Source organism: Eublepharis macularius, chromosome 11, assembly GCF_028583425.1.
Source record: "Eublepharis macularius isolate TG4126 chromosome 11, MPM_Emac_v1.0, whole genome shotgun sequence".
In the NCBI taxonomy this organism is placed as follows: Eukaryota; Metazoa; Chordata; class Lepidosauria; order Squamata; family Eublepharidae; genus Eublepharis; species Eublepharis macularius.
The window spans coordinates 70,432,521-70,456,648 of NC_072800.1; the positions used below are offsets into that span (position 1 = coordinate 70,432,521).

General features: G+C 41.1%; 1 protein-coding gene across 1 annotated transcript in view; it reads left to right on the forward strand.

Annotated features, from left to right (window-relative positions):
* Nucleotides 1–24,128, forward strand: part of MYO3A (myosin IIIA) — a 122,509-nt gene that overhangs the window by 78,514 nt on the left and 19,867 nt on the right. Inside the window, exons 20-33 of the mRNA XM_054991488.1 lie at nucleotides 1,582–1,735; nucleotides 2,749–2,837; nucleotides 4,669–4,798; nucleotides 5,353–5,432; nucleotides 5,569–5,610; nucleotides 6,173–6,250; nucleotides 8,907–9,112; nucleotides 10,131–10,242; nucleotides 11,282–11,444; nucleotides 13,808–13,894; nucleotides 15,973–16,096; nucleotides 16,770–16,971; nucleotides 17,038–17,886; nucleotides 19,164–19,302. Of these exons, the coding sequence (XP_054847463.1) occupies nucleotides 1,582–1,735; nucleotides 2,749–2,837; nucleotides 4,669–4,798; nucleotides 5,353–5,432; nucleotides 5,569–5,610; nucleotides 6,173–6,250; nucleotides 8,907–9,112; nucleotides 10,131–10,242; nucleotides 11,282–11,444; nucleotides 13,808–13,894; nucleotides 15,973–16,096; nucleotides 16,770–16,971; nucleotides 17,038–17,886; nucleotides 19,164–19,302 (2,455 nt within the window). The remainder of the gene's footprint in view (nucleotides 1–1,581; nucleotides 1,736–2,748; nucleotides 2,838–4,668; nucleotides 4,799–5,352; nucleotides 5,433–5,568; nucleotides 5,611–6,172; nucleotides 6,251–8,906; nucleotides 9,113–10,130; nucleotides 10,243–11,281; nucleotides 11,445–13,807; nucleotides 13,895–15,972; nucleotides 16,097–16,769; nucleotides 16,972–17,037; nucleotides 17,887–19,163; nucleotides 19,303–24,128) is intronic.

A 24,128-nucleotide genomic window follows, 5' to 3' on the forward strand; every position in this document is an offset into this window, starting at 1 on the left:
GTTCAACCATTTGATTGCTTTTTGTTATTTTAACGTCCATTGGAAAAAATGCATTAGGCTTCCCATTTACTGTATCCAGGCAACAGAACATGGTGATAATAGGTTTGATGCAAATGCAGTGTTGTTTTGATGAGGAATACGGTGCGCTGAGTAATTTATGGTTCAACAGCACCAAAAATAAACAGCCCAAACCGAGCAGTTTTACTTTCTTAGTAAATTGCCAACAAGCATGTTAACAATGAATTTTCTTTCTGAGGGGGTGGGGGGGTGGCAGTTTGCTTTTATTTCATTTAGGAAATTGGCTGCCTGATTCAGAAGGTAAGGAATTTACTAACACGGTGAGATGTGATTAAATTTTTTAAAACAGAAATAAAATTAGATGCGGTTACCAAAAGCGAATGGACATGAAGGGTCAGTGGCCAGATTTTGAGAGCTTATTAAAAGGGTGAAAAATGAATATTTAACAGCTATAAATGGCAATGAGGTATTTGTTTAAGAAAACAGGCCTTGGTGGAGGGGGGGGAATCAAATGTTACGAGGCATCTGTGGCTGGTTCTGATCATTTGTAAGTATAACTAGAAGTGAGTATTTGTAAGTATAAGGATACAACTAGAAGTGAGACGTGATTAAGTGAAGCCCTTGCATGTCCATATGATGCTAACTGAAAAGCTTTATTTTAGAAAGTATTCTCTTGAAGTGGTTTTTCTTTGACAGCCACTTCTGCTATATCCTTCTTTGAGGTGCAGTTTGCTAAAGCTTTTTAGCTTTTCATGATGTTATACATCTTCCTCAGTTATACCATCCTAGTTTTTTAAACACTATGGCCAAGTGATATAAACAAAAGATAACAGTATGAGAATCAACCTCTGGTCCCTCATTAGATAATCATCAGTTTTCTTCTCCTCAGTGCAATATGAGGAAATACTTTCAGGACTACTAAGCAACACATGAGCTGTGGCTTTAGAGCAGTAATCTTCAACTTGTGGGTCTTGACCATCAGGTGGGTGGTGGAGTCCTTTCTGCTGGGCTATAGACCCCTCTAGCACTGCCATTTTGGGTGCCTTATGGAAGGACCTGATGCATAGAGAACAAAGATGTCAAGCCTCCTGCTTCTTTGTAAGCTAGCTAAATAGAGGAAGTGATTGGGACTCTTGGCCTTTTCTGAATTACAGCACACTTTCTAATGTATGTGTGTATTATATATCTATAGATAATATAGATAATATTATCTATATAATATTATCTACCTATATCTGCTGAAAACACACTTTAAGCATTAGAAGGAATGGACTGTACTCCACAAAAACTTGTGTTACACAAGAACAGTGCAGGCCTGAACAGAGTTACACTTTTCTAAATCCCTTGAAATAAATAGGCTTGGAATGGTATATAGCTCTGCTGAGGGTTCCACTATTAATGTGGCATCAGATAAGACCCTCCTGTTCGTATGGCATGTCCTGAACAATGAATAAGGGAGGAGTCTCATGCCTCTTCTGTCCTCCATACATTCATCCAGCCTCTGGCTAGTGGCTACCGATCAGGTTTATTTGAACTAATGTAGGTTTTTGTCATCTGTTACAGAATGAATACCTGTACGAAGGAGTTGATGCTCGAGTTATTGAGTATGAGGACAACAGGCCTTTGTTGGATATGTTCCTCCAAAAGCCTATGGGGTTATTGTCTCTTCTTGATGAGGAAAGCCGTTTCCCACGAGCCACTGATCAGACACTTGTGGGTAAGTTATAAACAGTTTCAAGGCCTCTTCTCCGGCCAATCCCCCTCCCCGTTCCTGCTTGGAGCAGCATACTGAGGGTGTCACTGTGCTACAAGCTTGCTCCCAGCCATTGGTGACATGGGAGGCAATTGGTTTTTCCTCTTGGAACCAAGAATACCACGGGTGCTGCTTCCTGGAACCATGACCACTGGCTTGGACTCATTGCCTCTGGGACTTTGCTCCGAACTGGTGGTGCACAGAAGGAGGTAATGATTATACTATGGCTTTGGGACAGAAAATACCTGGAACTGACCCTTGGCACTTGGTATGTAAAAGCGAATTGACAACCGCTGGCATATTTCTCGTCAAAGAGTGTATTTGAAAATGTTGTCAATGTGGCTGTATTCAGGGCGCAGAGTGGTAAGCTGCAGTACTGCAGTCCAAGCTCTGCTCACAACCTGAGTTCAATCCTGGCTGAAGCCGGGTTCAAGTAATCAGCTCAAGGTTGACTCAGCCTTCCATCCTTCCAAGGTCGGTAAAATGAGTACCCAGTTTCCTGGGGGTAAATTGTAGATAATTGGGGAAGGCAATGGCAAACCACCTCGTAAGAAGTCTGCCAAGAAAACGTCATGATGCGACGTCCCCCCATGGGTCAGTAATGACTCGGTGCTTGCACAGGGGACTACTTTTACCGTTTTTAGGGGTACTCAAAGCATCTCTGAAATGTATATTTGTTGTTCATAAAATATACTCAGAAAAGAGCTATAACACCTAGATCTGTTCTGCTGTTTTTACCCAGGGAAGTTCAGAGTAACCTTCTTACAGTGAGTTTCTTTCAAAGAAGGAAGTATCAAAATCTTATGAAATATTTAAGGTTGTAATGAAAACATCCTTGTGTGTTCCTCTTTGCAGGCAGAGAAAAGATGGGTGGGAAGCTGGCATAAACAATACAAACTAGTACTATTGGTAGGCAAGAACTTAATATATTTATTATACTATACCTTTTAGAAGACAATCAGTGTGTTTCCTTACAGAAAAATTTGAAGACAACTTGAAGTCAAAATATTTCTGGAGGCCGAAAAGAATTGACTTAACGTTTGGGATTTATCATTATGCTGGAAAGGTAAAAGACTCATCAATATTATCAAAATTGGAAATCTTTCACAGAAGTTGAGCTAACTAATTGCAATATTCTGTGCCTATCCAAAGACTGGAGGAATTTTTAAAACTTGCCATTTCTTGGGAAAGGCAAAAAAATTAATATTATGAATCATTCCTAACTTGTAATAATCAAAATTTGGAATAATTAAAATTACTGCTCCTCAGCATTCATTTACATCTTTCCATCATGTGGCAAGTTTAAAGTTTTCCTCCAGCATCATAGCCTAAAAGCAAACTGCCGTGACATTCTCATTGTTTTTCAAGGCTTTCATAAGCAACGAGGTTGAAAACAGTTTGGAACTCTTACATCTTCCCTTCACCAACAGCCTAAACATACTCACTGTGGGCAGGGGGATGTACAGAATTGTGGAGAATTGTCATGGTCTAGCCAGATAAAAATACGGCCAGGCTAGAAGAGACGTAGTGCCACTGTTGTCAGAGAAAGAACCGCCCCACAGCTTAGAACAGCACAAATGCAGTCCTGAACTGGCAGCGGAGGGACACGAGGAGATGGATCTGCAGGTAACCTGTTCTGCAGCCAAGTCACTTACTGGCCTAAGCCCAGTGCTCCTGCCAGAAGGAACCACAATTTAGGAGTGCTCCTAGAAGCTCCAAGTCAAGTGAGAGGAATCATGTTGTCTCCTATCATCTGTGGAGTCTTCAAGAGAAAATATATAAATAAATACTTACCCATGGAGAGTCTGTAAGGAGTAAGCCCACTTTCCTGGATGCCCAGAGAATCTCTGTGGTCAGAGACTCACTGCGATGGAGGCAGTGGTACCTCTTTTTAAAAAAAAACATGTTTATGATTACTTGATAAGCTGCAATTGTAAGGCTACGTTACCTAAGACCTATCTGATAATATTCAGTGCTGTATGGCAACAAGGAATTGCACCTTCATTTCATAATAGCTACATCAGCAAACATAGATCATGTTGAGTCACTCATGTGGTTGCTTCTCGTGCAATTGCCAACAGCCCTCTTAGAAGAGTAGGGCTGGCATTGAAGGAGACTGTTCAAACCAGGCAATCTCTATTGCCATGTGGTACAGAGGGTGATCACATTGAAGTGTGTGTTTTTGGTGTTAGGATCACCAAAACATTGCGTCAGAGTCCTGATGCAACGTTTTAGATAATTAATCAGCCAAAATACATTAGTGATGTACAGGGCTTGCTCTCTCTCCTCTATGGATTTCCTACAAAGTATGCCCCATACCCGGCCCCTTAAAAGTAGAGATGAGGAATGGCATTTGCGGTATTCTATTGCTGAAACGAGTCGTTGTTCTGAGTATGTGGTTCTTCAGAAAATACTTTGTTATGGAGCTCCAGTTTGGCTTATTTATTTATTCATTTATATCCCACTTTTCTTCCTAAAGGGAACCCAAAGTAACTTACAGCGTTCTCCCCTTCTCTGTTAATATCCTCACAACAGTCTTGTGAGGTAGGTTAAGCTGAGTGTGTGTTACTGGCCCAGGGTCACCCAGCAATTTCCCATGGCAGAGTGGGGATTTGAACATGGATCTCCCAGATCCTATTACTGCACCACACTGGCTCTGTTTTTCTGTGGTAATATCTTAGTACAAGGCAATATGGCAGTTGAGTGGCCAGCCAGCAATCAAGTGCCCTCCAGGTTTTTCCTAACGAAATAATCCACTTCCTTCTTTTCTTCCTTACTTACTCAATGCATGCCAGAATCAGTGCATTTCCTACTTCATGAAAATAATACGTCTGAGATAAACAATAAGCATGAGGAAAATATTGTGTAATAACTTTTACTGACCTTTTTCAAAACAGGTTCTTTATAATGCAGGCGGGTTCTTAGCTAAAAACAGGGATACGTTGCCAGCAGACATTGTACTACTGTTGCGATCTTCAGAAAACTATTTGACCAGACAGCTGGTAATCCACCCTCTTACAAAAACAGGTAATAGCATTTTCAGTGCGAGATTTAATTCACTTTTCTCCATCTTAACCCTTACTGTTGGGCTAGTGTCTCAGTCCTACTAAGGTGATGAGGCAAGGGGGACTAGGGTTACACGATTCTATAAACCTGGCTTGGCTTAAGGACCTGGGGAGCCAGGCAAAGTACTTCTAAGAAAAGTGTCTGCAACCTTTTACTATTAAAAAGACAAACAATGTCAAAATTCTGAGCTAGAAATCAACAAAATTCGGCATAAAAAGCCCATTTGCCTTACTGAAAATGTACAACTTAACATTACTGAAAACTGACAAATTAATCAATAATCCTTAGCATTTCCACAGCCAAGACTTGATTGTTGCAAGACTTTTATTAGGAAGTGACACACACAAGGTCTCAAAATAAGTCATAAATATACACAGTTTTTTTGCTGGTATACTCATCTGGTAGCCATGTTTGGACTCAACTTTCTGGTCTGAGTAAGCTTGGTGGCAAAGCCAGGCTTCTCCATGTACTGTGAAAACACCTGTTATGGCAGCATGTTTTCTGTCTTCCTTTAGGTAATTTGGCACACAGTAAAAGCAAGACTGCAATAAACTACCAAATGTGGACTCCACAGAAATCCATCAGCCAAACTAAGGTAAGGAAGTGGCATGGCTGCTCTCTCACCATATTCAAAGTAGAGAAAGGCAATGTTGTTGTTGTTGCTACAAACAGTAAGCAAGTAACCCCTTCCTTGGTTTCTCTCCCTCTCTCCTATTTTCTTTTCTGCTTAGCTGGATATCTTTGTGTTGTGCAATTCGTATTCCTTCCGTGAGGTAAAAAAAACACCTACATTTCCCTTCTTTCTGACTATAGTTTTATAACTACGTGAAGGAAAACAAAATGAATTATTCACTGATCCTAGCTCTCATTTTGAAACATGCTTACTTGTGAGTAGGCGCTGTTGAATTCACAGTCTCACTTCTAAGTAAATACATTTCAGGTTGCTATGTTAGTTTAAAAAGATAACATGCAAAAGGTTCTAATAGGGATGATCATGCACTGTTACAAATAATCCTGAAACACAGCATTGTGAGAGGAAAAATTTGATACCCAAGAGCTACCTTTCCCTACAATACAGATGTCTGTATGTTCAGTTATCAAACTGTGTTCAGTATGTGTGTGTGTTTCTCTGCATGTGTGTACAGTGTCATACAATATTGTGATGTGACTTCAGTAATATTTTCTGAGTTACCTTAGTTATTGCTCAATAGCCTCTATAGTTTAAAATAACTGTTTTTATTAACGGCATTTTTTAAAAGAACAATTTGTTGAGTTATTGCAATAAGCTACAGTTGTCAAGATAAGAACTGCCATTTTCTTTCTTGATACATCTAGAGTGAGTCAGAAGATACCACTCATCACCCAAGAGAAACAACCAATATGAAAACTCAGACAGTTGCTTCATATTTTAGAGTAAGATCTCAGTTTTTATATATAAATATTATGTATTGTGTGGTAAATGTCGAATGCCGCCCTGCCACCTTTCATTTTTGCAAATGCTATCCTGCTTCTTGTTAGGGATAATGTATTTCACTTGTAAAGATGTGTTTATAATATCTAAATAATGTAGGGTTTGGGCAAAACATTTTTAAGGCTATTAAATACCTTGCCATTTTTCAGATGTTCAGACTTTTCTCTTCCAATGCTTTGACTTTACTTCCAAAGTGAACATAAGAGGGTGCCTTTTACTGTCACATTTCAGGCCCTTTTAGTCCAGGACATCTGCTTTAACTGGATATCTCAGGGAGAGATCTTTTACCAACCCAGTTATCTGAGATCCTTCAAATGGAGCTTCCAGGGGTTAAATATGAGACTTTCTGTGTGCATACTGATTTTATTTATTGAAATGTTTATACTCCTCTTTTTTTCCCCAATGGGACCCAAAACAGCTTAACAATATAATTCTCTCCATCTCCGGTTTATCCTTACAACAATTCTGTGAGGTAGGTTAGGCTTAGAAAATCATAGACAGGTTTTCAGGTAGTTTTCCCATTTTTCCATGTATCGCATTATTTCCTTCAGCTGATAACCTTTTTCACAAGAGGTTATTTTGTGTACTCTACAGAATGAGGATGTCATGAAAAACCCTGGTTTGTTTATGCTGAGCTCAGTCCTGGTTAACTCTCACACTTATACAGTTCCTCTATCCACTTTCCTCCCCTTCTGTGCAGAACCAAATGCTTTGTGGTTTAAGAAGTCTTCCATATAATCGGAATTGTTATGACATTCACATTTGGGTGCTGGAACTAATTGGGATATATTTCTTCTCGTGGTTTAAAATTGCAGTTTGTAATTAAGAAAAACACTCCATATGTTGAGGTACTGAAATCCAGATATTACAACAAGTTGAGGGTAAATCTAGGATGACTCCACATATGACAGGCGTTTGGAAGAGGACAGGAGCCCCCAAGCATGAGAATAAACAAACTTGAGTTCATCATGACCAAACTGGAATCTTTGTTATATCTGATACTGACTGAGTTACATTTACCAAATCTGTAATTTCTGTGAAAAACTCAATCTATTGCAAAATAGCTACAAGATTAATCATCTGCAGCCAAATGTTTGACTCAGGTTAAGTAATATGGGAAATCCATGTTCTCGCCCTCTCAGCTTTTTGACTGTCTTTGCCTACAGGTAGGTTACCCCTTAATCCACCCTGAGAGTCTGGGAAGGTATAGTTTTACCAAACAGCATCAAGTGATGCTACATCATCACTTCTGGCTGTGTAACCAGAAGTGACATCATGGTGTCGCAGGACATTCTAGAATTTCTCTGAAACTCTATTGCTAAGCTGCCAGTTTTATTTACCCTCACAGGAGCTGGACTGCAAACTGTTTAGGTCCCTGAGCAACTGAACATTCCATACCACCACATCAGTTTAGCCAATTATTTATTTCATTGGCATGATACATTAGTATCACTAGCTGAAGAGGATCATAATTTATAGATGAAAATACATGGAAAATAGGCAGAGAAGAAAATGAACTCTCTGTTGTTCAGTGAAGCATTTAAAAGCCTTCCTGCCAAACATTTTATCAATTAATTTGTCCAAATAAGTTGGACTTCATTATTATGCCATTCATACAGCAGTGACGTTAGCGCAAACTGTAATTGTACAAAGAGAACATAATATATTCCTTAAAATTAACCCTTGAGTAGCACAATGTCGAATGCTATTACATCATTACTGTAATTTTCTTTTAAGTCATTCTGATACGGATAATTAGCTTTTTTGTTTTGAATAAGAATAGGTCTTGGAGACTTCTCACAAAACACCCATCAGAAGACCATTGCTTGTCAGAGCAGCTGCTAATGATTTCATGCAATTTGCAATTACACCTCCATCTGCTCATAATTGGGTATAGAATTGGCAGGGAACATCCAATAAACACCAAATCATAGACAATGACAAAACAATATTAATAACTCTAAGCATTGAACGCCATAATATGATTTAGAACAAAGATGACACTGAGAGTAAATGTAGGTTCTGAAATCAAAAATTACAGTTAGGAAATGGAAATATGGATTATTCAACATAAGAGGCCATTTACCTTAGATAAATTTTATGCCATATGTCAATGGTTTTTTGTAAAAAATTTAGGACTTGAGTTGAGAACTGCTTAGCTTCCTCATATTTTCAGTCTATTATATAGGCGATCAAATTGATCTCGCACAGTTTCTTCCCTTCTTCCTCCTCCATGTCCTATAGCACCTTTTTGAAAAGATTCTTGCATCTCAGACAGACAGCACATTTCAAGTAGTAACTTAGTTTATTTTCCTTTGTTGAATTATGGGTATTTGCCCCTTTTCATCTAAGCAATGTTCTCAGCACGCCAATATCAGAACATGGAAAACTCGTTACTGCAGAGTCAGTGGATAGCTGGTTTCAGCATGACAACACTGCAGCTATGCCAGGACCTATAGGTATCTACAGAAGTTCTAGACATGTTCATGAATGGTACAAAACGCAAGTAGATTGGAAATTAAGCAGATTGCAAAGAGCTTGCTCACTTGCATGAATGATAATATATTATTCAAATGTTTCTTTCCAAATTCTTTTCAGTATTCACTAATGGATTTATTATCTAAAATGGTGGTTGGCCAACCTCACTTTGTCCGTTGCATTAAGCCAAACAATGAGAGACACGCAAACAAGTATGACAAGGAGAAGGTGTTGGTACAGCTGCGCTACACAGGGATTCTTGAAACTGCACGAATTCGGAGACAGGGATATTCTCATCGCATTCTCTTTGCTAACTTCATAAAACGGTATGCCTTTGTAAAGGAAGACTTGAATTTATTCTTTTGAAAAGCCTGTGTAAACTCCTCTCCAGTATTGGATGGCACCATACTAGGGCTTGGTATGCACAAACTCGAACATCAATGATCAAGCATATAGAAACTTAAGTGAACACTTGACGCCAGCTGAATGTGCAGACTTTTCTTAAACACACTTCATTTGGGTGACAAGAGGCAATACAAAATTTGTGCCTATAGAGTTGTGTCTGTGATGGCCATCACTTGATCTTTCATTCTTGAGTGAATTAGCCTTCAGGATGGGAGAAAGCTTCTGAAAATGTGCATATGATGTTGTTTGGAGAACTTTGCACTAGTAGAACATCTTGATTCATGCGTACCACACATGTTGCACTGTCCTTCCTATAATCCTTTTTGCCATGCAAATGAATGGGAAGCAAAGGTGGGTTTCTTGTTAATGTATCGCTGAACCATGGTTTGGTGTTATGTCAACCAGTCCTGAATGTTCAGAAAAACACACCTAGAAGTTTCTCAGGCATGTGCCCCACAAGAGTAAGATCACATGCTTGAATACTCTTTCACATGTTATTTACTTACTACCTGTGGAAATCTAGTATGTCAAGAGGAAAGGTTTGGAGGCTAGCTTTCTATTTGTCTCTGGTGTGTTAGTTTTCTGTATACACAATGTACAGTGAGGACACAAACATGGTACCCCCACTTACATTCTGAAGTGGTAGAGTCGGTACATTATGGCCTTTCTGAATAAGCTGATCAGCTCAAATACACATAGAAATTAAATATTTGGATGTTTTGTATCAGTGTTTATTATAGGGTGCTTGTGTATGCAGCTGTGCTTTGTGTCTTCAGTTAGCCTCTAGCTTGGTGTTTAAATGTCACGCACACAAATCCACTGCAGTTTTAACAGCATGAGCATCAGTTCATGCAAAGAATGAAACTCAGATAAAGGTTAAGATAAATGTTCATCACTACGTGTATTCCTTAAGTGCAACACTTTGATTTTTCCTTGTAGATATTATATCCTGTGTTACAAATCAAGCGACAACCCTCCCGTAAGTCCTGAGACATGTGCTGCAATCTTGGAAAAAGCCCAGCTTGATAACTGGATACTTGGTAAAACTAAGGTAGTATTATCTCACATTGGCAGTCAATCCATCAAGAGTGTCCTGTTTCTATCCCATTGAAATGTAATAGGATAAATTATTTTACTTATTATTCTAGAGGGACTGCAAAAGGGTACTGATCGAAGTATGCTCTCTGTCAATTCAGTTTGAATGGGAGTTGCTAGGGATAGAGATTAAATGCTCTCTCAAATTCTTTATTCACTTAATAGGTCCTTACCTAACCCTAACCACACTATTGTCATGTTACTACCATGTAATGAGAGACAACAGTAGGCAGAGGGAAGAGGGTGAACTACTCTAGTTTTCCTCTTCCATGAACTGAGCTCCAACTGACAGAAGAGGAAGAATGGAGCAAATTCACCCCACTCCCCACTCCCCGTGGCAGTCTCCTGGCCTTTCTGGCTATTACTCCATATAGGTACTGCAACCCTAGGAACAAACTTTCATGGGGTTGAAAATGGCTTCTAGAGGGAAAAGCCAAGAAGGTGGGGGGACCCCTGCATAGTCCTCACACTGTATCCCATCCCATAACATGCCATCTTATGATCTTATTTGTCTTCATAATTGAATGAATGAAAAGTGGATAAACCCAAAGTCATATAGAATGTTGGAGATCAAAGTCACTGAGGCCTTTGACCTTGGCTGTAGCCATGTTACTGGGTGCATCCATGCATCTAAAAAGGGGACAGTCACAGAGCATCTCATTTGTCATTGAGTCATAACTGCAAACTGACTCAAGGTCGGCATTTCTGTGAAGGAGACATTTTTTACCTGGTTATAGAGTCAACTGACCTTTTCCAGGGACACTTTGTCCACCTTGGAATTTATCTTCTTGTGTTCCCCAGTGGTTTCCCATGATAAATCAAAGGTGATGTATTGGATCCGGATTGCCAAAGACATGGAGATACATATTCCTAGAGGCCAAATGTTCAATTACTGAGACAGATGTTATATTTTTCACGATAGAGAATTCAGTGCTGAAGGTATTGTCTATAGATTGGAATGTTCACTTGATTACATATTTTCTATGTTTTAAAAGGTGTTCCTCAAATACTACCATGTAGAGCAGCTAAATTTAATACGGAAGGAAACAATCAACAGGATTGTTTTGATTCAAGCATATGTCAGAGGATGGCTTGGTTCAAAGAGATACAAAAAGTTAAAGGAGAAAAGAGAAGAAAGTGCAATCAAAATACAGTCAGGTAAATGTTTAACTTCATATACATCTGGATGCAAATATGGCTTGTTGTATATGTGATGTGCATTAAGACTAGGAAATGACATTTTATCCTGAGAAATGAAGGCTCCAGACTTACCTGGGACCTGGTTGCTGGCGGCAGGCAGGAGGGGAGGCAGGCTCAGCGGCCGCCATGATGGAGGGCCAGCCTGGCATCCCTCGGGCCGGCCATCATCCAATCAGTTTGAACCCCGGGCTGCCCTATCACGGATGGCCTGGGATTCGAGGCAGGTGGGCGAGGCTTGCACTTGAACCGCAGGCCTGCGGTTCTCCCTCAGGTCCAGCAGTCGGATATTTATTCCGCTGCCTGTCCTGCCTTCCCTCCTCTGCCAAATAAAGGAACTACTCAGAAACCAATCATCTCTGCCCAGGACGCTCCTTATGTCAACAGGCCAGAAAGTCAGTGAGAGCCAGTGTGGTGTAACGATTAGAATATTGGCCTAGGATCTCTGAGAACTAGATTCAAATGCGTGGCTCGCTAAGTGACCTTGGGCCTGTCGGTCTCTTTCGGCCTAGTCTGCCTCACAGAGTTCTTGTGAGGATAAAATGGAAAAATGCAGAACTACATAAGCCTCCCTAACCTCCTTGAAAGAAGAGTGAGATAAAAAAAATGTGCTGGGTACTTTCTGTGAGTTTGCCACCACATTTATTCTAGACAGAGAGCTGCAAGCAACCTTTGCTCCCACATGATACCTGTACTTGGATTCACATTTATTTACACTGTACATGTATAACGAATGTTTTAAAAAAATGCCATAAGTATGCAGCTAAAAACCACAGTGGGGAGGGGGCAGCCCTGCTTTTCCCTTATTGAAGCCACTTTTAGCCATTCTTATCGGTGAGGTGGGTGACAGATCTGTTAGCAGGGCAGGCAGGCAAGGACCATCCCGTCCAGAATGGGAGAAGTGGGTAGAGGAGGAAGGGCACTACAAAGGGTTACTTGGAGATTAGGCCTCTTAGCCTCCTTTTCTCCCTCAAATCCTGTTCTGTGGGCTGGCCGTAATGGCCCAAGCAAGGAATATCTTCAGACCCCCATCCATTTGTGGAAACTATTGCAATGTAGTTCTTGCAAACTATGGAAGATTTCACAAGCTGTGTAGTGTTTAGAGTGTCAGAGTTGGCGTTAGGATACCCAGGTTCAATTCCATATTCTGCCATGATGCTCACTGGGTGGCCTTGGACGACGCACACTTTCTCAGCCCAGTCTATGACACAGGACTGTTGTGAGGATAAAATGGGGAAGAGAAAAACCATGTGTACCACCCTGAGCTCTTTGGAGGAATGGGCTGTTAAAACATACTCGATATATCATATACCCTGACCTAAATAAAAACTTTCTAATCAAGCTAGCTCTGAACAACAAAGAGAAACTGTGGGTCTTGCTGTCTACGGACAATTTTTGCCTTGCCCTACGTCTTCCCTTTACTCACCTAGCCATAACCTCACAAGACCTGCATATTTATTTATTTAAACATTAATACTCTGCTTTTCCTCTTGGGTCAAGGTGGCTTACAACAAGCAGTAATTAAAACTTTATAAGTTAAAACCAAATAGAATTTAAAATCCAGATAATATCCTGGACTACCAGCAGCAAGAGCAGCTCAATATTGAGTGCATTACAGTAATCTAACTGAGATTACAAAAGCATGGATTCGTGTGGCCAGATTAGTTGAGCCTAAGAAAGCAGAGAGTTAGTGAACCAGATGCAGCTGGTAGAAGGCCCTCTTGGCCACTGTACCACCCACTGTGCCCAACTGTTTTTCTAACATTATGATAATGTTTAATGAAATGTTTTAAATGTTTTTAATGCTGTTATCCGCCCTGAGCCTGCTTGCGGGGAGGGCGGAATATAAATATGATAAAATAAATAAAAAATAATAAATAACAAAAGATCTCCGCTTGTAAAAATGTAGTGTGTGAATGATCCAAGATAAGACTAATTGAGCCATTATATGAGCAACCATAAGATGGCCTTTAGCACAAACTAGGACACGTCATCCTATTATGGATTATCGCTTCCATGCTTTTAATATGAAGAATGGCAATTTGAGCCATACTCTTCACATGTGAGTCCTGTTCATGGGCCTTGCACCAGTGATGTTAGTAATTTGGTCTTGAATTTCTAGCATGGAGAACCTTACTTTTTTTGTAATGAACCTGATTGTGCTTTCTTGCCACAAGCAATAGACCCTTGCATAACAAATCATTCTTCATTCCAAAGGGCACACCTGCCTAAATTTTTCTTCCCTTTGCCACAAAGGGGTACATAGCAGTAGATTTTTTTTAACAGGGAGCAAGTGCTTACAAAGTTTCACCATCTGTCTTTAGCTTACAGGGGCTATGCTACTCGTAGAGAATATACTCAGACAAAAAATTCATCGAAAATGGAAACGCGTGTTACCAGACTCCAGGCTGGTAAGAATTGATGGTTTTAATTTGTTCAGGTTTTTCTTTTTACACAATGTGTGGATACTTATCTAGATCAGAGAGGAGATAAGTGCAGCCTCTGCTTTATTGTGTATCTTCTATAAATGGGAAATGCTATAAGGTTATTGTCCCGTTCTCCTTTCTTTTTTGCTTTGTGCTCTCACACTGTGTCATTGAGATATGCTTGGGTCGGCAGGCAGAGGGGTGGAGAAGCCCCTGCAAAGGGAAATAAGCTGAAGCATTTAGATTCCAAGAGCAAAAGGAAAGTTGCCAGTTGAGAGGCATGCTGAAGTCAGAAACTTGACAAGGGCTGCCAGGCAGGTCAGGGGGGGCTGAAGTGAAACAGTCAGCAGAATTGGGGAAATTGAGGAGAAGATTGCAAGGCCAAGAAAAGGGGATGGGAGGCTGAGTGGAATTTGTAAGCGCACTCCTGAGAAAGTTTGCTGTTGCACTGAAAAGGAACTGATGGGAAGGGACAGGTACCAAGTCTGATAAGATGGGGGTGGTGCAAAGAGAAAAGTGATTATAAACTGTTTGAATCCAGGAGATTGACTTGGATCCTGGGCCCTCATTCCCCAAACATGGTTCTCAAGTGTACCCTCCTCTTTAGTCCTGGTAGTATTGCTTATATCATGCCTTGAATAAAGTGATGTCTATTCACTCACCAGTTCTTCTCTCATGGTCTGTAGCAGTGGGCAGGGCCCCTAGAATATTTTTATCAGTCCCAGGGCTCAAGATGTCCAAAGACTCTCCTTCATAGTTTTCTTTTCCACCTCCCACTCACAGCCACTTTTCCCAGTTATAGCTGCATTGTTCCCCAAACCACAACTTCTTTCCTTGTTACAGCTGTACTGGGGAGACACCCTCACATCATTTTTAGCTCCATCAGTGCAGGCAGAACAAAAGAGGCTCCTGCCTCATTAGGAGGAAGCAATACATGATTTTCTTACTTGCTGTTTCCTCTGTATCTACCAGGCTCATCTCCCATTGGAGAATAGAAGATAACAACAACAACAACAACAACTGCAGTTATATACTGCTCTTCTAGACAGATTAGTGCCTCACCCAGAGCGGTGAACAAGTTAGTGTTATTATTATCCCATAATACAGCTGGGGCTGAAAGGAATGGCTTACCCAAGGCCATCTACTGAGCTCATGGCAGTAGTGGTATTCAAACCAGTAGAGTGCTGATTCACAGCCGAACCACTTAACCACTCCAGTGATCAGTGGTCACAAGTTCAACCCAGATTTGAATTCCCCTCTGCCATGGAAGCATGCTGGATGACCTTGGGCCAGTCACATGCCCTTGGCCTAACCTACCCCACAGGGTTATTGTGGGGATAAAATGGAGGAGAGGAGAATGGCACGAGCCATTTTGAAACCCATCGGGGAGAAAGCCAGAGTATAAATGAAATAAATAAATAGTGTGGATCTTGTTCTTCTTCCTCCAGAAGTCCTTCCCAAACCTGAGCAAGTTTTTTCCTCAGAATTGCAGGATCTGTGTGGACTAATTGTCATGTGGGTTGAGGAACTGCAATGAGAAAGAGGAAGGGGGTGCTATTGGCGATCTCCTTCGTCTGCCATCAGCACAGAAGTGTTAAGAGGATTGATTTCATTCCCTTCCACCTCCTCATCACAGCCCCCATCCCATGTGGCTATTAGGCCATGAGGGTCCCATCAACTGTTCCAGATCTGGAAAGACGGAGAACAAAGAAAAAATCCTCATCCATTGGCACCTTCCACTGACAGATCGATGGAGTTAATCTAGGGCAAGGACTCTCTGTGAGACTGTGGACTTAAGGCAGGTGCCCCACCACAGGAACTCCTGACAGCAGCCTTGGTAGTAAATGGGACAAACGATTCCCATTTTGTGGAAAGGTATGTTAGAAGATATTCAGAGATAAAGGAGATCTTCGTTTCCAGAGACAGAATAAATTCTTAGGCAACTGGCTTACAGAAAAAAGGCACAAACCTACATAGTTCTTTGTGTAAATTCAGCCTAAGTTTGTGCTGTGGCCATTTAAAACTGTTAGTGAAAGCTGTATTCTTTTTTTATAATTTGTCAGTTGGAAGAGGATACTTAATAAGAAAGAAAGTTAAAGAAATAAAGGATGCAAATAACAAAGCTGCAACAACAATCCAATCACATTACAGGGGGTTCAAGGAAAGGAAGAGTTTCAAGAGGAAAAGGTATTGTTTGTTTCCTTACATCAGTGTTCCATTATAGTGCCTTCTTCTGCCCTTTGAGCATGGGTCATTCCACTGGTCAGTTAGGGACTTCCAAATCCAGATCTGGAACCATGGTTTGATGTTGCTTTATTAACCATAGTTGGTCTTAACTATGGTTTTGCATGAAATACAAACTTGAGCATTGTGTCTTGTTCCCCAGAGATACCCTCAATGCACTTCTCAGCTGCAGAGATGCCGATGGTCACATGCTAACAGTTCTCTGTTCCCAATTTACGAGCAGGAGTTGAGCCAAACCAGTTGATGCTCAAGCATGCCTAGTTGTCCTCTGTTTCTTATGGGTAAAGCACCAAGTACATTGATGGTGCTAAAGAATTAACAACATCTTTGCTCATACACTGGCACATCAAGTAGCTTAGCCCAGCGGACTCCACTTTATGAGAAAAGCGAACTGCCTCTTAAACAATCTGAAACAGCTTATCTTTGGAATACTTAATAATATTGCTAGTCAAAAATGTGTATCTTCATTTTTCAGGTCCCTTTTCTTGCTGTATTTTTTTATTTTTTAAATTTATCATATTGACATTTTAATATATAAATGTTGCCCTAAGTGGTGCTATAAGGTTGCAATATCTGTCTGCTGTAATATTGCCTAAATATAATGTGTCTGTTCTAGGGAATCATTTCTCAAGAAAGAACAGGCTGAAATTGCAGCTGCTGAGAATGAAAAGAAAAAAGATGAACCGACACCAGAGGCTAAAGTGGGGGCATCTACTGAGCAGATTCCCCCAGAGGTTGGGAGCAGCACAGCCGTTGAGCAGAGCTCTTCTCCACATGTTGAGGGCAGCACAGCCGTTGAGCAGAGCTCTTCTCCACATGTTGAGGGCAGCGCAGCTGTTGAGCAGAGCTCTTCTCCACATGATGAGGGCAATGCAGCTGTAGAGCCGTGTTCTTCTCAAACTGAGGAGGAAGCTGCTATTATCCTTCAGAGTAACTATCGGGGTTACAGAGAACGTAAAAAGGTGAAGGAGCAGTGCCAGAAAAAGACCGAGCAACAGCCGTCTACAGAGCAAAGCCTCAAAGAAGACAAGAAGATCATTCAGAGTACAGCACAAGAAGCAGAAGCTGAGATAGATCAGAAAGATGTTGCTGTTGCTCGCGCTCCAAGCATCTCCCATGATAACTTGGACCAGAAGGCACCAGCAGAAGACAAAGCGATGCTTCCCCAAGCAGGAAAGCCATCAATGAAACAAAAGCCTCCAAAATTGCTTTCAGAGGAAGACAAAACCCAGGCTGATTCAAGGCACTTGCCTCAGAAAGCATCTATCAAAAGGGCAAGCGAACATAGCCAACAGACACCTCTGGAGATAAGTGGCACTGATAAGAAAAGCCCTACTTCCATTGTTACCCAAGACAGCCACCTGGAAAGAGGGTCTCTGAAACATGGCAGGACAATTTCCTCTGAAAATAAAAGCAGTACAAGGAAAGGCTCCGTGAGAGGCTCTCAGAAACATACTGAAGCCAGCAAGCAAAGCTCTGGAGACAAAGAGAAGGCAGCGTTAGTCATTCAGAGTAATTATCGAGGGTACCGGAAAAGAGGGCAGCTCAGAAAAGAAGGGAAATTGCCTTGTCAAAACCAGGAGGGGAAAGGTGGAGGAGGGCAGAGTCAGAATCTTGGTTCTAAAGCCTTGAAAGAGAGGCAAAGCTCCAGTGCTTATACTGAAGGCCAAAAGACTGTTTTAAAAGATGGTGCCGAGAAAGAAAAGTCTGACTTGGCAGCCTTCTCAAAGCAGGTAAGAAACATAGAGAGGGTGATGTCTTTTATTTATTTAGCCCTATGTTTTTGGCCCCCTGATGTATTTTGGCAGGGAAACAGGGGAAGAAAAATACCCGAGGAGAGCAGGCATTTTCTCTGCAGAGAATGACATAGTCTTGTGAGCAGCATAAAAGAGAGGTTGTAACCTCTAGAGATCTATAGCACCAACACCATAAAAAGCCGGCCAAGCTAGAGGAAAGACTGCAGGAAACGTATGGAAGGCCAAAAAGAGAGAGAGAAGACTCTGTCACTTCCCTAGTTTTAGCTGTAATTGTGTTGCCTAAGTTTGGAATTTGGAATTGCTGCTTCACTTCCTACCCATCTCTGTTAAATAATCTCTGTCTATATTTTAAGTACCTATTAATCCAGGGTAAAAGTTTACTGGGAATTAGTTTTTTAAAAGATATTTTGTTACATTTTCCTGCTGATCGATAATCCTCTGGGTAGAAGAAGTGGGCTGATGGCACTGCTGTCTTCTCTCTCCCCGCCCCCCACTCCTCCCCTTAACCAACCCCAGTTCCATAATTTCTCCCCTCAGCTGGGGTTGGTGGGAGAAAGTGTTGTCAGTGCAGGCTGAATACACTGCATTAGATGACAGCTCCCTGAAAATTAATCCTCTGCATTGCAGAGTTGTAGAAGATACCATTTGTACAAGTTAGGACTTAAATCCTGAGGAGGTTTAGCATAAGAGTTTCAATACCTTCAAATCTGAAAGCAGACAGCTCTGTACTGTCCATGCAGTTCATAAGAGTCAGACATGAGCTGTTGATTTCTGACTGTTCTTCGGACTCAGCTATTCAGAAATGGGTTTCTCGGTGTTTTTTGTGAAAAAACAGATTAATAGGGGCTTGATTTCTCTCCGGACCGTGGTTAAAGGGGGAGGTTAAAGTCCCTGAAGTGACTCACAAACAAAATGCAATCAAAATACAATTAAAAATACAGTTTAAGTATATAAACAAGAATAACCAACTGCATTTGAGGCCAGTCTTGAATCCAGTGAGCCACCTTGTCCTTCACCATGTGGCCTGAGCTACAGGCTAATGGCCCAAAAGCCCTTTGGTCCTTGACCTTCAGCTCCTGTCTCTGGGCGTTCAGACAGGAAGAACAAAATGGCTGCAACATGTACACATTTTAAGGAACAGTCAAGGTATGTGTGAAAATAGAATTCTGTGACAGAGGAGCTGGTTCACTCCTTTCGTTACTGTCCCTCCCCCTTTGATTTGCCATTAAAACAACTTTTATTATATTTCCTAGATATCAAAATTATCAGAGGACTATTTGCTGCTGCAGCAGAAACTGAATGAAATGATCCTGTCGCATCAGCTGAGGCCTGTGAAGCTCTCCAAAGACAAGCAAATGAACGGCCACCTTTCTCCTCGTGTGCGTCAACCAGGTAAAAATCAGTCTCGTTATTCAGAAGCACCTTGAATGGGACTTAAAGGATTTCAATTGCTTGAGCGGGTACAATTCTGTCATCCAGTAACAGGGAGAGGTCCATGCCCAGGAGAGCCAGAGTGACATATTGTACAGAAACCCTAAATAATAGAATGAATAAATAAGAGTATCCAAAAGGTCATGCACTCCCAGGCCCTTGTCCAAAAGGAGGACTGTGGGCCAAACTACAGATGACGAATGACACAGGTTGGACACTTGTCAGCTTCCCTCAAGTTTTGATGGGAAATGTAGGCAGCTTGGCAGAATGTTGGACAAGTGACAGTTGAAAAGTCCATTGGACAGCAGTCAGAGAGCCAAGCTGCAAGACCAGGATGCCTACATTTCCCATCAAAACTTGAGGGAAGCTGACAAGTGTCCAACCTGTGTCATTCGTCACTTGTAGCTTGGCCCTATACCTCTACAACCCACCCCATAATATGCCACAAAATATAGGTGCATAGTAGGTAAGAATCAACAAAGAAATGACCCCAGATATTGCTAGCAAGCTAGTTAGGCACACACGCACAGGAAAGTTAATTGGATGTACCAGAATATTCCCTCCAGTAAACTCTTGTATTGGAATTAATCACATTGTAAGTAAAGGAAATTTGCTAACACAGGGAAAAAATGACGGTTGGTCTCCATGTTGGGGCTTGGAATTACAAGTGAGCACAAGGTGAATCTAAAGTGGAAAAAAAACCTCCACCATTTTGGGGTAGGGTTAGAGCTTTATTTTTAAAAGAAGAAAGACTGATGGGGTTAGAAAAAGAAGGAATAGAAACAGAAGGAGTATATATAGATTAAAAATATTAAAAGCAGTGATTGGGTTGAAAGGTGGATTCTGAAAAGGTTGAAATCTACTAAGTTAGTAGTAAAGCCAAGTGAGTTATGTTGTCAAAGAGGTAAGATGCTGTTTCCGCAGCTTCAAATGTTGACCTTCACTATTTACTATATGCTCATATCTTTGGTGCTGACTCACTCCAGATGTCATGTTCCTAATTTTAAATGTGCCATGGCCCACAGCTGGATTCCTTATTCCCATTCCCAGTTTGCATAACCACAGTTGTCTGAGATTGCTAAATCAGGCAAACCTACGGGACTGCCTCTCTCTGCATGTTCCTCCATGGCAGCTTCGCTCATCTGAACAGGGTATGCTGCAAAATCAACAGCTGACCATACGTGCATTCTCTGTGGTGGCCCCTTCCCTGTGGAACAGCCTGCCTGAGGAAGTCAAGAGAGCCCCCACTCTCTTGGCTTTCCACAAATGATACAAAACTGAATTATTCAAAAGCACTTTTTAATCAGATAGGAGGACTGTATTGTGGGGAGGTGGTCTCAAAGAGATGCTCCACTAGCGAGTTAGGAACCATAGACTTCACCACTATGTTGCCTTACATACTATTTGTTGCTTTAAGTATGTGCTCCTATATACTACCTGTTCCTTTAAGTATGACCCTACTGGGTAAGTTCTGTGTTGTCTATCAGTCCTAGAATTGCTTATGCTTTGTTTCAGCATTTCTTCAACTCTGCATCACATATTTGCTAATGCTATGTCTTAGTAAACTTGCATTTGTTTACCCTATGGTATTGTTTATTGAAATGTCTTTGATATTGACTGTAGAACTTATCTCACACATGTAATCCGCCTTGAGTCTCAGTAAGAAAGGCAGCATATAAATGACATTAATAATAAAAATAATAATGTTAATACAAACCAGGAATTGCCTGCAGAGCTCCGTTTTGAACTAAGCTTATAAACAGCAAATTGGATCCAATGACTTTCTTGCACTCACTTGGATCCAGGGCTGGATCTAGGGTTGCCAGTGCCCAGGGCAACCCAAGTCTGATCTCCTGCGCATGCGTGCAGCACGCACGTGCTCCTGGCGCTGCATGATGATGTCACTTCCGTGACATCATCACATGGGGCGGGGCGGGGCGGGGCGTGCCACCAGTGGAGTGGCAGCACCGTGGGCGGCTAGGAGGCTGCCCGTGCCATTCGCCTTCCCCACTGAGGGGGCAGCCAGCTTGCCATGCGCTCCCTGTCCTGCTGGGCAGGTGAACGGTGTGGGCAGCTGCTCAGCCCCCCGCGCTGCCACTGGCGCACTCCCGGTGGCTGGCAGCTGCGCCTGGCACCCCCTCTTTGGCAGCACCGGGGGGCAGACTACCCCCCCTGCCCCCCCCCATCAATCCGACCCTGCCTGGATCTAACGACATCCTTCTGCTAAGCCTATCTCCCTTCTTTGTCCAGCTATGAAAGTCTTTCTCCATTAGTGGAAGGCTTAGCAGAAGAAAGTCATTGGATCCCAACCCACTGATTTAGTGGCAGTCTTATTTTTCACTGACCTTGTGAGACAGAATCAAGAACTGGAAAGCTGTCTTCATTATTCTGGCAAGATCATTCACCTTTGTCAGACTACGTTGCTAAAGTTAACGACTTTTAGCAGCTTTAAATAGGGTTTTAGTATGCATTTATGCATGATCTGACAGCATGAGTCATCATTCTTCGATAATACGGATTAACTATTCAAAGATTATTTTGGATGTAGCCAACGCTTCTCTTCAAAATGCAACCATAAGAGAATAGCTGCAACTCTGTGATTAGGCCTACATCTCTTCTACCTCCCTCTTTATGTTTATGACAGGAAATAACGGTTTGCCAGTGCAATCTTAAACAGAGATACATCATTCTAACCCCGTGGGGTTAAAAGGGTGTAACTGTTTAAGACCTCACTGTAAGGTGCTTAGTACATTGAAAACTTGGGAAATGCACAGGAATGAACCAAGAATGATAACATTTTTGCAAGCATGCAGAATTAATAAGGATGACCATAGCAATAGTGATGGGAGCTCCTATAGAACCTCTACAATCTGTGGCATAATTACACAGCTGGTATTAACCAAATGCTCAAAGCCACACAAGACTGCCAGTTATATAAGAATACAGTTGATTCTGAAATTCTTCCATTTTCACATTTGTGGCCAACTTGAAGTTAATTTTACCACTACAAACCTACGATGTTCCACATGTCACAGATAAGACTTTCAAAAGCTATTTTGGATGCCAACCACAAACACTTAAGTTTTATAAACATTTTACACAAAGCAGTTCGCAAATTTGTAAATAACAGAAATGAACAATGGTATTTTTGCTGTCTTGCAGTTTTATCTGGTATGCCTGGACTTCAACAAACATCTGAATCTTAACAACCTTTTTTGGAAGTAAATTTGGATTACAGGCACTACAAGGCTCACAGCCCACTGTGTTAACTGGGACTAGGAAGTGGGTTTTTTAATCTCAAGGATGCTTCCTAGTAAGCATCCTTGAGATTAAAAAGCCCACTTTCTGAAGACCTAATCAGAGAAATGTATCTAACAGTCAACATGATTGGGCTGTTTGGTGGAAACTAAAAATCATCTTAAGTTTGTGTAAGTTAGTGTTAAAAGATGCAACACAACACTTAAGGCATTTTCAGGGTAAATTTTTTTTGTTTCAATATGCTGTAGATTGTATGCTTGAACAACCAATTCTTAGTGGAAATCCATAAGAGTTGAACTGGTTCGATGCATTCATGCATAGAAAAACTCCCCTCTAATGTTTTATCACTTGTCTGTGAATCCAAGCTTGATTGATGAAACATAGTGACTATTTGTTCTTTATTGAATAAATGCATATGAGTAATGGAGATTTTGTTTAAAGAGAAACATATAGATGCTTTTTTAATTTTTTTAAAAAAACGACTCTTTTATTTGTGTTTCTGGGATGCTAGTTTTTAATTTTCTTTATGTACCCTAAGGGGTTTAGTCACTTTTTGAGTAGAAATATGATTGAGATTTCTAATTAACTAAGAACGAGTCTCTCTTTTTTACTGGTATACATGCTTTTTTGCATAACTAAAGTACAATTTAATTGCCATTTGGGATGGAATCTGGAGCAGCTCTCATAATATTCATATTAATAATAATACTTTTCAAATATTCAATCTTTAGTTTTTAAAAAAACATAAAAGCCCTGTAGCTTGTCCTCCATTAAATGTTTTATATTCTGTATTCAAGGTATAACCCTTCAGAGATTCATTTTTTGAAAGATGTTTAATTAGCCCATCGTTACAAAAGACCAACGTTACACATCTTATAAAAATGGTGCTAACCTTTCTAAGAGAAGAAGTTTAAGTTTGCAATCACTACAAGTTGAAATTGATGAAAAGTTCACTTTGTGTTCACTTTGCGTTTCACTTATGAGAGCCAGTTTGGTGTAGTGGTTAAGAACGCGGGACTCTAATCTGGAGAGCCGGGTTTGATTCCCCACTCCTCCACAAAGCCAGCTGGGTGACCTTGGCTAGTCAGCTCTCTGGAGCTCTCTCAGCCCCACCCACCTCACAGGGTGTCTTGTTGTGTGGATAATAATGACATACTTTGTAAACCGCTCTGAGTGGGCGTTAAGTTGTCCTGAAGGGTGGTATATAAATCGAATGTCATCATCATCGTCAACAACAACAACAGCAATAATTGCTATGTTCAACAAGACAGCGCCTGCCAAATGAAAAGGCAATTGTTCTACCTTTGTTGATGAACAAGAAGCTCAGTCTTCATCTTGTTCTGTGGGGCTTCCATTGAAATGAATGAACACCATGCAGCATCCATACATCATATGCTAGCATAGCCAAGGAATGCAGATAACTGTTCGTAAGGAAAGAAGCTTTATATAGCAGAGATAAATAGCTGGGCAGAAGAATCTTTATTTCTGTGGATTTGTCCTTCTGCCCCACACAGAAGATTTCAAAGGGG